This window comes from Gallinula chloropus, assembly GCF_964237585.1.
Source record: "Gallinula chloropus genome assembly, chromosome: 1".
NCBI lineage: Eukaryota > Metazoa > Chordata > Aves > Gruiformes > Rallidae > Gallinula > Gallinula chloropus.
The window spans coordinates 158895954-158909031 of NC_140085.1; the positions used below are offsets into that span (position 1 = coordinate 158895954).

At 38.6% G+C, this 13078-nt stretch overlaps 1 protein-coding gene across 1 annotated transcript in view; it reads right to left on the bottom strand.

Moving 5' to 3' along the window:
• Positions 1–13078, bottom strand: part of GPC6 (glypican 6) — a gene marked incomplete at both ends in the record, with an annotated part of 791424 nt that overhangs the window by 196226 nt on the left and 582120 nt on the right. Inside the window, one exon of the mRNA XM_084279285.1 lies at positions 11320–11485. Coding sequence (XP_084135411.1) covers positions 11320–11485 — 166 coding nt within the window. The remainder of the gene's footprint in view (positions 1–11319; positions 11486–13078) is intronic.

A 13078-nucleotide genomic window follows, 5' to 3' on the forward strand; every position in this document is an offset into this window, starting at 1 on the left:
AAACACAACGATTTCATTTTCTAATTGGTATGAAAAGCTAACCAAAGAGCAAGTGCAATACAAAGAGCAGAACCTGAGTTAGACTGTGTTTGCAGCACCGAGGATATCAGCAAAGTTTCAGCTAACAGAATATTCATGGATGCATTTTTAGTTTGTCAGAAGAAATACATATAGCCCTTCTTTTGAATCTTTAAATGAAACACAAATCAGAAGCTGCAGCTATGTGTGCCAGAACTGTCACTCTTATGTTCCTCTAGTAGAGACAGTCTAGATCCCATTTATCAGCTTCCTTTAACCAATGCATTAAAATATGAATGCTGAAGTATAACTAAATGCCAGTAAGTATGACCCTACATGTTTTATTAGAATTGTGAAATCTACTGGAAGACTTTCTGTATCATTTAATCTATGAAATTCAAGTTAGCTACTCATGAGCACTGGCTGCTTTATTGGCTCATGCTCAGGGTAACTTCATGCCTGTTTGGCACTTTCCTTTCGCTACCGTACATCATCGGTTTAGTCATGGTTTTCATCTTGTCCTACAGTCGAGCTAAGTGCAAGATGCTGTCGTCACTGGCTCACTGAAAGTGAAGACTGACCTTCATCTCATTTCACAACACCACAGCGAGATGCAAAGCTTGGTTGAAAAATTGGATTCTCTTTTGAGGTCAGCAACAAATACCCATTGGAATCAAAATGGTGTTTTTTATTTTTCCAGCTGCTATTTTTTCCTACATATTTATCTGTATTGTAAGAGTTAACAAGACAAGACAGATAGAAAGGCTCTTTACTGATGCTGAAAATTGAAGTGTGATATTATGAAGGTGAGTTCCTATTGACATGGAAGGTTCAGTATATGCTTCTGGTGGCTAAATGAAAAATACATGTCATGGGAGTTCAAATTCCCATAGGTGAACTTGCAATATAAATGACATTAAGGTATGTTGAATGTTATATTACAGGGCAGGTGACACCGAGTAACATGGAGAAACAGGAAATACAACAGCTGAAATTTTCATATTACCTTCATATTACCTTCTAAACACCTTGGAATCTCCCAAATGCACCAGGACACGTTTAGATTTCACTGTTGCCAAAACATTCAGTGAATTTTGGCCATACTACTTCTGTCATAGCACTCTGGGCCAAACTAGTTCTCTTGACTACAGAGATGGTAAGACTTTTTGTTAATAAGGTAGAGAGAAAAGAAGAAAAATCTATGTTTTACCCAATAATCCCTGCATCTGAAAAAAAAAAAAAATTAGAAGAAAAAATGCAGGCTTGACATATTACAAGAAGGGAACCCATAGGACCCTTACCAGAAAGAAATAATTATTTCCTGAAACTTTTGTTTTATTAAAATTCTGATCTAACGGTTTTAAGTTTCTGCTCCACTAAATCTAGCACTGTTATGGGGTACTGTGTAGGAATCTTTATCATAATGTCTTTTCCAAGTCAAGAAAATTATAGCTAAGTAAAACACTCTTCACCCTTTTCTATCAGCTTATCCTTAAAATGTCTTTCTGAAATGAGAATATTGACTGAGTGTAATCTGTGCCCTTTTATATCTATGTGGCTTTGTTAGGGAAGAAAAAAAAAAGAGCATTTCATTTATATTAAGAAAAATATGTACTTACTACCCATAAAAATAATTTATTTGAGTAGGTTTTGCTGTATTGCTAATAAGGTTTGGAGCTTTTGGCGAAATGGGTCGTTTATGTATGACTCAAGAAAAACCTTTATAAGTGCTTCAAAAGTAAAAAAACCCCAGTGATTTAGACTGAGATTGTCTACACATTTGAATCCTTTTAATGAGTTTTGTGTTGAGTTTTATTCTTCAAGCAACATCAAACTGAAACTTGTTCTGAAATTCAAGGACAAAAAAAAAAGCACAAAGAAATGATACTAAGAAACCCCCAAATGTCTCACTAATAGAATTTGGCAGATTATTTACAACTCAAAGTCTCTTTTTGGAGTGCATTGTTCACATGCAACATAAGGTTTTATTTGTAAGGAGAAATTAAGGCTGGTTGCGAACACTACTTTGCTTCTGTGTTTCATAAAGAAATACATGCAGGTTCCTTTTAAGGTCACAGGACATGACTATAAAAAGATAATATACAATCCAAAACATTAGCCTTCCTCAGGCAACATAAACAGATTAGCCTTCATCAGGCAACAGCTCAAAATTATAATACAAAGCAAATCAATGTCAGTTTTGCTTTGACATCATTGTGGTAAGGGATTTGTACCTTTTATTGATATTATATAATAGTCTCAGTGGAGTATTTTCAGATATAACCAAGTGTTTTGATAGCAGTAGATAGGGAGTTTTCTTGACATTGAAAATATTTTTACATGCATTGACCTGAATAATGAAGAACATGATTGGATCCTTGTTTCCAATATGAAATTTAGACAATCTGAAATAGTTGCTAAATCAATCTTTCAGAAATAACAGAGCATTTAAGTATTGCATAGTTTCAAGTTCTATTCTCAGTTTATAAAAACTGGTTCTTATTTTCACAGGTTTCTAAAACAGATGCAGATCCCAAGACAAAATATTGGAAAAGTATAAAATTGTGTCATAGTGCAGTGCAACAAAATACATTTCTCAGCTATATGGTCTTAAATACAGCTGAATAGAAGCAGAAATAAAATACAGAAAAATAGATACAGAGGCAAAACTTGAAATATAACCTTTAGTATTCCTCTGGGCAAAATTCAAATTATTCCACCTTTATATTGCTCCTTGAAAATAGGAGTGTCTGCAAAATATAAAATGCAGATCATCTGAGGTTTATCAGTACTGACCAAGCCAAATGATGATGTAACTGGAGATACGTTTGTAAAGGCAACATAATTTTCTTGCTTCCTAGTGAAATACTGTGTTGCCTCAATTAAGTACAGCCAAAGTAGCAAGTTCAAAGCAATTAAATTGATGCTTAACACCTTCTGCTCAGAATGTTTCAAAGAAATCTCTCACCAAACTTTTCTTAAAGCAGACTTATTTTTAATACTGCTTGGGAAAATGAAACAAGTCACACGTCCTTTATTTGGATTTGTACTCCTCTAATAAGCAACTGCACCAAAGCATCTCTTTTAGGCAACTAAACTGTGAGAGCCTGGCCAAATTCTGGAGTCTGGTGTGTGCTCATTTGCACCCTTATCTTATATGCCAGAGAGGCTAGGTGCCCCAAATTCCCCAAATCAGAAGGAAACCAGACCAGGTAAGAGCACGATATTTTCTAGCTGGTCCCTGGCTTGTGAAACAGGGAGATGAACAGAGTGAAGTGCCTGAGGGATGCCCCTGCCAGGGTAGCAGAGATTCAGCCCTACCTAAGTGTAATTATTGAGAGATCAATTCCTCCACTGAAGAGAAAACTCTTTTGAGGTGTTAATACACATGGTAACCTAGGACAGAAAGCAGTACTGTTCACCGCACTCCTGCAAGCAAGGAGTCCCATGAGAGAGCATAGCTGTGGACTTGGAAAAGTACAAAATAACAACGCTTGATTCATGCAGTATTGGAACAATAAATAATTAACATATCCTCCTATTTCTAGAGATGTCTTATGTAACATCCCTGTGCTCATTCATACCATTTTGAAGGGAAGCGGCAAAATAGCTTCCCCAGCACTTCCCCGAATGCAAACACAGAGAAATTTGCTATTCTATGCAACTTCCAAACTGCTCTCAGTTTGTACTAGCCAGGCATTTCACTTTGATGTAAAATGATGTGAAGGAGTTGGAGATGAGGAATGAAAATGGAACTAAAATGTCATCATTTGGGTCCAACGGCTTCATTATAAAATCTTTGTAGCTTTTTTGACAAAGCTGATCAGCCTTGTTATTTTCAAAAGATGCTGCAGCATGTAAATGCTGCAGTCAACTTAGGACTCTGCTGTGCCTGGTGAAAATGCTGAGCACATGGCTCTTGTACCGCTGCAGGTTTTGAGAAGCTTTTTCCTGCAAATGCAGAAATCATACGGTTCAAGGGTGTTGTGTATGTATATGGCGAAGGCAGAATCCTAGAATTGCTGAGTTTGATCCTGTATTTGCAACAGTCACATGACACAATGAGGGGTGATGTGTTTCATGGGTGATGATATCTTTCTACTCTTAAAAAAAAAAACCCAGCAGAGTGAATCAGTATTCTTAATTTCCACAAGTCATGTCACAGCTCAGGAACCTGAGAATTTTGTTGCCATCATTCAACTAAGCACCTGTGTCTTCAAAAATTCACAGCCCCTCTTTGGGAGCTGCAGTTTTCAAGAGTCAGCCTGAATGAACCCATTAGCATCCTTCCAGGATGCATCCTCCTAGTAACGAGCTGCCAATGGTATTAGCAGCCAGATCAGGCCAGATGAGTCCCAGCTCTCTCCAGCCAGTATCTGGAGCAGAAGATCCCCTTAGTCCCACAGAGAGGAACCTCCTTCTTCACTGACACATCCTAAAGCAAATATACAGGGTGAAGGATGCTGTGAGCTGCTTGCAAGAAACTGTATTGCCCCAGGGGGAGGCACAGGGATTTGGCAGGGTAAATAGAGCTTAAGCAGCAGGCAAGTGCTGGTGCTCTCTGCATGCTGCTGGCAGTCCCACAACTTCAGAGAGCTTCTCTCAGGCTGAATTGGTTGCCATCAGAGGAATTAATGTGCTCAGGTTGTGTATACTTCCAAGGGAAGAGAAACAGCAGGGAAAGAGCAAATCCAAATCCAGTTCTCCTCTGCACATCGTTTACCTCACTGAATGGTGATGTTCCCTCTGTTTCAGGGGTGCTCCTATATACTCTGACTGAGCCATCAGGTCTTGGTATCATATATAAATTGTAGCCAGTGATTCTACTATTTCTGGAATACAAGGGGAAAAGATGGGATCATGGAGGCTAGTGCTTATGAAAGAATTTAAAAATGATAATAATGCAAACTTTGATTTAGGTATCATCAAGATGAGTTCATTTTTCAGTTTTGCAACTACATATTTTTATCCTGAAATGATGTACTTGTTTTATGATGTTAGGTTTGGGTATTTAATAGCACTGCAAATCCCTTTGCATAGACTACCTATGCGTTGTTGAGACTGGTGGGCCTGAAGCACACTAGAAGGTTTTGGGTTCTTTTCAAAAAGCAGTATTAGATTTATATCTTCATACCTGGTTGATCTCACCTTTTGATCAGCTGAATTTGCAATCTTATCACACAACAGAGTACTTATTTTCCCTTGCTTTTGGGAAACATAAGCTGAAGTGGGAAAAAGAAATAATTCTAAACTATAGATTCCAATGTTTTCATATATAATCAGAATGGGGCTCTGCAACCCTTAAAGTCATTCACCTAACTCTGCCACTTCAACTAAGGGGATAGACATTAGTGTGCCATAATAGCTACTATGTTTTGTACAGACCAGAGACTTAAAGAAAATCTCAAAACTCTGGAGGCACTGAAATTTCTCTGAGAAATGGGTAGAAAAGATGAAAAATATTAGGTTAAGGTAATTTTTTCCCATTCTCAATCTGATGGGTGGCAAAGATGGTTTCACTAGAGGTATCAAGATTTATTTAATTCAGGAAGAATGCAAGAAAGGATGATTTTACACTGAGCAATTCTATGCCTGCTCTAAGCTGATGCTAACTGAAAATAAGGGTTTATATGCAGGTTTTGATTTTTAGGCTGCCTTAAGTATGAATACCTCAGTTTTCATAGGACAACCGGATGCACATAATGAAATTTCAGTGTTTGCATTCAAGTACCCATTTTATGCATGTTAAACCAAAACAAACGAATTTCTACCAGAAACTCTGAATTTGGAATAACGGCACCCTAGGTCTGCAGAAAACCTGCCGTCCCTCTCCACAGAGGCAATAATATAACTCATTTTTGTTCTGAGAGTCCTTACAGGAGGCTAACATATAATAAATATCATACTCGTATAATTATTAAGGAGGAGGGTAGCAGAAGGATGAAATTCAAGTGTCTGATAACCAAGGTTGCTAAAATCACTGTTTTAACTCTTTCGTTTTAACATGATCAAGCAGGAGCAAGATTTTTGCCTTCTGAGAGTTACAACAGATTTTCAGCTCTTGATTGGTAGCATGCAAGGGTGAATAGAAGTGACAGATTCTGATCCTGCACACTTCAGAGAAAAAAAAAAAAGGAATAAAACCTCCTGGTTTGAATGTTTTCTCAACACACTTCAGAGGTTCCCTACTTTCATGAACCTAATATGTAGTTTCCTACACAGCCATGGTGGTGTTTATTTATTTACACTAGTTTTACACATAGGAGCACAAAAAATGTAAAGGATTACTATTACAATTACACACTGATTTTTTCAATGAACCAAAGTGAGTCTTGAAAAGCACAGTTATTGTTATAATAAGGCATTTAGAAAAGACAAGTCTAGGTAGTCTCTTGAAGGATTAAAAGGAAAATATTTACTTGCACACAGAACAGAGAAAACAGAGAGTCCTGAGGGCTTTTGTAAGCAGTAAATAGAACTGATTGCATATTTTCATCACTCTAAAGCTTTGAGGAGTAGTAAGCAGTTAAGGTTTTGATGGGCGGTTATACTTAAAATTATCTAGCTGCTCTGAGTGAGGCTGGGTAGTAAGGTCTACCTCAAGGGGTCTCCTAAGGTCTGAGTCCTACTGATGTGAAGAAAAAAAAAAAAAAAAAAAAGAGGGATTTTTAAAGCACAGTAACAAGGAAGTTCATTAGTAATGCAGAGCTGCTACAATGACAGTCAGGGAAATAACTTCCAGGACTGGAAGGAGAAACTTTTGCTGAAACCCAGCAGATAGGATTTTCTCCTTTGTCTGAAGTCTAGCAGGGAGGTGGCACTCAGAGGTGGCTCTGGCTCTCTGAGCCTGGGTGCCAGCTTTGCTGGCCTTGAGTACTGCAGTGTGAACACGCTGCATGCTGATCTGGCTTGTCAGTTATTCCCTGCTAGGAAAGCCACTTGGTCTCCAGCCTAAGCAGAAGGACAGCTGTGAGCATGAACTAGTGCACTTTGGCTTCTTTTCAGACAAGGATGTGGCCCGAATCACGGTCATTTGCACGTCTCTTACTGCAGAACTTCTGAGGTGTTTTCTGCTATCTCCCACTGACTAAAACATGGGAGTAAGGTCAAGGTGTGTTTACCATTGGATAATTTTGAATAATTGAATGTGTTTTACCATTTAATAATTCCAAGAAAAAAAGAAGTAGTTGTAATTTCCGCTTCTATAAATAGCCATGCAGTAGCAAACTTATGGATTGCCTTACTGCAATCCATAGACTACATGGGCACTACACCAGTATACACTCTACCACTAAATACAGCAAAAAAGTAGTTATGTGCACCTTAGATGCCCACAAAAAAACCCCCATGTACAATCATTGCTATGATTAACAGAGCTACCTGGATTTTTACTGTTGTTTTTCTGAATTAAGTAAGAACTATCATATTCAGCTCACAATCTCACTTGACATTCAGATTTAGTATCACCTGTGTTTTTCCTCTCGAGACAGAAGTGAACCCCACTGCTAATTATGAAAGAAATCCTGCAAAAAACCAGATGGATTATGGACACTTTTCCACCCTGAACCTGTGGATAAGGCAGCAGTCAAAGGAGATGCACTTGCTTTCATGGAAACCATCTTTCTGCAGGTGTTGATTCTGAAGCTGAATGAGGGCACCAAGGAAAAATGTGGTGCCCACTAAGGGGAGCTCGTTCCTTGACTGACATTCCTGCTCCAGAAGAGCAGTTGAAGGGAAACAAATGATCGATCTTAGAGAAAGGTAATGCTAGACAAAGTCAGAGAATCTCAAGATAGCAACAGAGACTGAAATGCAGGGTAGCTAGAGAAAGAGGAGTAAAAGAATTGCTAAAATTGAACTTAATTCCCTAAGATAGATGGGTTTTGAATCTTGTAAGTGGGAATAGCTTTCTCCCTCTCTTCTGTGTTTCCATGATAAAATGAACAGTAGGATCCCTGATTCTTATCGCTGTTAATTGGTATAACTCCATGGAGAGAAGCATAATTTTTGACTGTATCTGTTGGGCCATGAGACAGAGAAAAACCCCTTTTTCCCATTCCACAGAATCAGTCAGCTCCTCCCCTGAGGCAACCTCCTTCCTCAGCAGTACAGTTTCTCTACTCTTTCCTTCTATCTTGCATTTGCTAACTTTGCTACAGCCTGGTGCAAAGGAGATTACGAGGGGTAAGAAAGAGGCAAAACATCAGGAGCCAGCTTTGTCAAAATTCACGTTTTCAAAGTCAGCGTGGCTGGTTTACTTCTGACTACCTCTTAAATATTTTATATAGATACCTGAAAGAAGCATTTATTCATCCTAGTTTTATAATGATTAAAGACTGTTGTCTTTTCTCAGAGAAAATTCTGAGCTTCAGGGAAAATCTGCTAGAATGAGATGCACTACTTTTGGCTTTCATTATGTAATAATGAAGGCAAGAAAGTACAAAAGCCTATAATGAAATGTTACACAAAAAGGACACAGACCTTAAGGTGACACAAACAGGAAAAATATAATAAACCATGTGTCATGCCGCTGCAGCTGTTTCACCTCTTACCAATTTTCACAGTCTATAAAATCTTGGAAAGCACCAGATGTTTAGGGGAAGCTGTCCCACTCTCCCCAGCTTTGAAAGTAGATGTAAGATTTATTAGTGCTATATAAATATGATTTCAGTCCTGACTTTTATATTTATAAACTAGGTGGAACATGTAACACATCCTGTTGTCAGAGAGCCCATTTACTTTCTTCTGTTCCTCCTCATCTTGGGGGTTGCTGGACGATTAATGTAACTACAGAACAATGCCAGAGCAAGCAGTCCAAACTACAGTATTTGCTTAGTTACTGACAAACACATCTGAGAGTTTCCTCCCAGTACCAACTTTTGGCAAAACAACCTTGCAATACACAGATTATGAGCTAAGCAAAACTAGCTGTGTATGAATATGCACTAACATTTGGGATTCCTGCCTACGCAGAGACTGTTAGTGCACAAAATTATCTCTTTTTTTTTTGGGTTTTTTTCTTCTTTTTTTTCCTAGTGCATGGTTTCTGGTATCAGAACAGGGATAAAAACTGCTCATGCATAATTTCCAATCTTTCATAGCTCAGTGGTGCTGTAAAGTGCTGCCGTTCGTTTTAATTCATCGAGTAGAAGTTTTGTTGTGTTTAGTACTAAGGGAATTGCATGTGTTACTAGAAAGCCTCTGACAGCTGTCAGAGACAGAGACAACTTGCCGCATTTCAATCTTTCACAAAGGAAGGACTAAGGACCCTCATCTTCAGCAAAGCTGTCAGAGGCCTCAAAAATGGGATAAAACATAATGCCTCTTCCAAACACAGGAAAATCTCTGTCTCCTTCTCGATTCCCTTCCGCATCAAGCAGTAGAGGAGAAGTAGTACAGGTAGAAGAAAGTCAAAATATGTCTCGATGTATTTGTACTTTATACTGCCTTGTCATCACTGACTTGAAGGGGTAATTGCAGAGCAGCCTGCTTTCCCTTAAGGAAGCACATAGTATTTAATATGCTTTAATATTACACAGTATTTAATAAATTAGCTTGTACAAGCTTTCATGCGGTTTTCCTTTTCTGAGAGCAAGTAAAATCTGAAAGACACTGATGAAGACAAGGGCTTTGCATCAAAGGCTCTGAAAGTCTGAATCTGTAAGCACTTCCACACTTTTCAAAACACACCTCACGCTGCCCAGGACTCTTTCTGAATTTAAAACAACAGAAGGAGAAATCTTCTCTTAAGACTTGAAATCTTACCTTCCAGCTTTTGATTTGAACAGGTGCTCGCCTTAAGAAAAACTCTGTTGTTTATTTTAGTTTGTTTGTTTGGGGTTTTTTTCCCCTAAATACCTTATTTTCTGTGATCAGCATTACTGACAATTCAGCTCTTGCTTACTCTTTAATGACAAAGGGAAAGTAGTTTATGCAATGCCTTTAACAGGTTGGCGCTATTTTCCCATCAGCTCCTACTTAGCTTTCTGATGATGAACTGACTGCTTTTCACACCGGTAGTCCCAAGGGTACAGCTCTGCTTCTGATGTCAGCTCCTTTAACCGGCACAAGGCACTGAGAAGGCATCTTTATTTACATCATTTGTTTATTATTGTCCTTTGCATTTTTGGCCCATGCTATTTTTATAGCACACTCAATGCTTTTTTTTTCCCCTTCATATTTTAATACACTGATTCATTTTTCATCCTGTTTTCTTCTCTCTATTCATCTTGCACTACTCTGTACTGAGGAGAGTGAAAATCCACGAGTCAGTTGAATTTTGAAAGTCACGTTGGTCAGTGGGGTTTGAAATTAAGCAAAATGAGATTGCTCATATTTTGTCTTTCCAAAAGTAGAAAATAACATTTCCTGTCTTTGCTTGCAATAAAGCATGCTCTTTTTTTTCTTTTTTTTTTTTTCTCACAGCTGCCTCTATTTTCCTGAGATCTGATATAGACTAGGATGCTCATTAGCAACTGGGCTAACTAGCTGTTTCTGTTCTTTCTATATTATCATTAGCCCTGCCTAATTCCTTATCCTATCCTGTGTATCATCAAAAGCAACTTGAAGCTCTTATTTCTTGTTAAATGTTATTCCTCTGGGAGGGTTTTATTTTTTGCTACAGCATATCTGAACGGCTGTTCAAAGAAGATATCTTTCTAGGGTTTGGTTTGGGGTTTTTTTTAGTTTATTTGAGTGAAGATTTATGTGAATAAAACTGTACTAGCAGTTTTCCTTAAATACATATTCTGTGCTCCATTCAAACATTTTGATCTGGTACTTTCTCTTCAGCACACTGAAAGGGAGACAGGAACATATTATAATCAAGAGCAAGCAATTAATAATTTCTCATGTGTGTAACTTTTAAAGCTTTTTGCCTATATGCTACAAGAGCAGGTGTTGTGATTTGTGTTGACTGGATTTTACACAATGTTATTATTTTCTCAGCTTGCAAGAGCCTAGTTGTCAGCTGTAATACACGCTATTTCTGCCATGTTAAGCTTGTTATCATATCCCCAACCAAAAATTTCGCCACATTTCACATACCATGGAGTAATTCAGCTCAGAAGCTGTAACACCATGCCATTCCTTCTGAAATAGGAAGTGAGAAATGTGAGCGGCTTGGGTGGGGTAAAGAGACATTTCTCACAGTAAGCTAGGAAGGCCAGTTGGAAAGCAAGGTGTACCTGCAGGTGCTTCACTGCAAATACTGACCAACAGGGTCTTCTAACCTCACAAAAACTCTGGAGATGTTTGCTATTTACCAGCGTTTCCTTCCACTAGTATTTAAACTCTTCTTACCTATGAACAGATTCCACTCAGTATCCAAATCAGCCTGATTTGCTAGGCAGCCCTTCATTACATTGAGGCAATAGTTGTTGCAAGGTTTCACAGTGGGAAGTCCTCTGCAGTAAGGGCAGTACAACATCTTCATTAACGCCCGGATGCACCCTGGGGTGGGACTGACCTGCAGAGTTTAAGGGGGGGGGAGGGGGAAGAAAAAAGAAAAAAAAGGAGGAAATCAATCTCCTATGAATTTCGGGATCGCTGAGATTACGCCTCTCAAGCAGTAAGCGCAGAAGGGGCAATTTGTGAAAAGAACTCAACCCTTAATAACACCCTCCTACGAGACTAATTGGTTCCTGCCAATTATCTTCATTTAGCACAGCCAGCAGTGATTTTCAGGAATGCAAAAATCAACACTCCCCTACTGATGGCTGTGCTTGCCTCCCCAGCCCTCCCACGCAGAATCTACTGGAAAGCAAAAGAAAAATGTCCAGGGAAACCAGCTCGACAGTAACTGACTGATCCTAACACGGAGAATCCTGAGGAGACGCCACGCTCGTCTCACTCAAGCTAGAACTGTCAGTCACACTGTCACTGGATCAGATTCCCCTCTATATTAAAGCACAGTAAATCCAGGATAATCTTGATGATTTCTATGAAATTATTCAGAACTGCACCATGACAAAGGGTTATAATTCTTTTTCCAGACAAAAGCGCTCCTCTTTTTCCTCAGACAACTTTATAAAGAGATCAGACAGGGTGTTTTTGTACACTTTCAACATCTCAAGTGACAAAAAGCACTACAGCCAACAGTCTAACGTATTTCAATTTACAAATCGGCATCGCACAGCATGGCGGCATATGGTGAACTTTAAACGTGGTGAACTTAAAACAGCCACCAGAGTCAATGGAACGACACTCCATGAGTTTAGGCTTCACCATTATTTCTAATGATGTTTCACCTCATCTTTTTTACTTATCAAAATGCTGGACATCTGTTCAGCAATGTGCCTTCCATGTTCAGTGGAGAGAAATAGGTCCCTTTCAGGTAGTTTTTTTTAGCCCACCTCTTGAAGGGTAGGATAAATCATCTTCTGGGGGACATCCATTAATTTGACAATATCTAAGTGTAAACTGCACAAGTTGGTCACGTTTGACAACCATGAGAAGTTACTTGGATAAATATTATTTCCCTCATCCTCTGATTTCCATTTTTAATTCTTTCATCTCAGACTTTAAAAATCATATGTACTACTGAAATGTATATTTTCTGGCCAGAAATTCTGTGTTGGATTAAAAGTGAATGTTAGGTACTACTTTGTGATAGGATTCCTTCCTGCCATAGTGCAGTGGAGCACATGCTTCTCGTGCTGGAGTGACTGTCTAGAGTGATGGCAAAGGGCTACAGGTTCCTCAGTGATTTCAAACTTCCTGGACAGGAGTGCACAAAGCAATGGCACTCCTTTCACTCATTCTGTTGGTTTATGAATAAATGCAACACATCTAATTTGAATTTGAGGGGATCAAACAGTTTTTCTGTATTCATGGTAACCTGTGCTGAAAGGATGGACTTTGCACTACAGCAGTATGTCCTGAACTGGGTGATGTGGTTTGTATTGTCAGGATTGTAATGAAATGTCACTTTTCTTTTTCTCTGGTGTTTCTTTCTCTCTTTTTGATGTTAAATTACTGATTTTTATAAAACTATGCTGAACATACTCTTTATACTGGACACTTTTACATGAAAATGGCTCTGTTAGGAGTTACAGCAGTT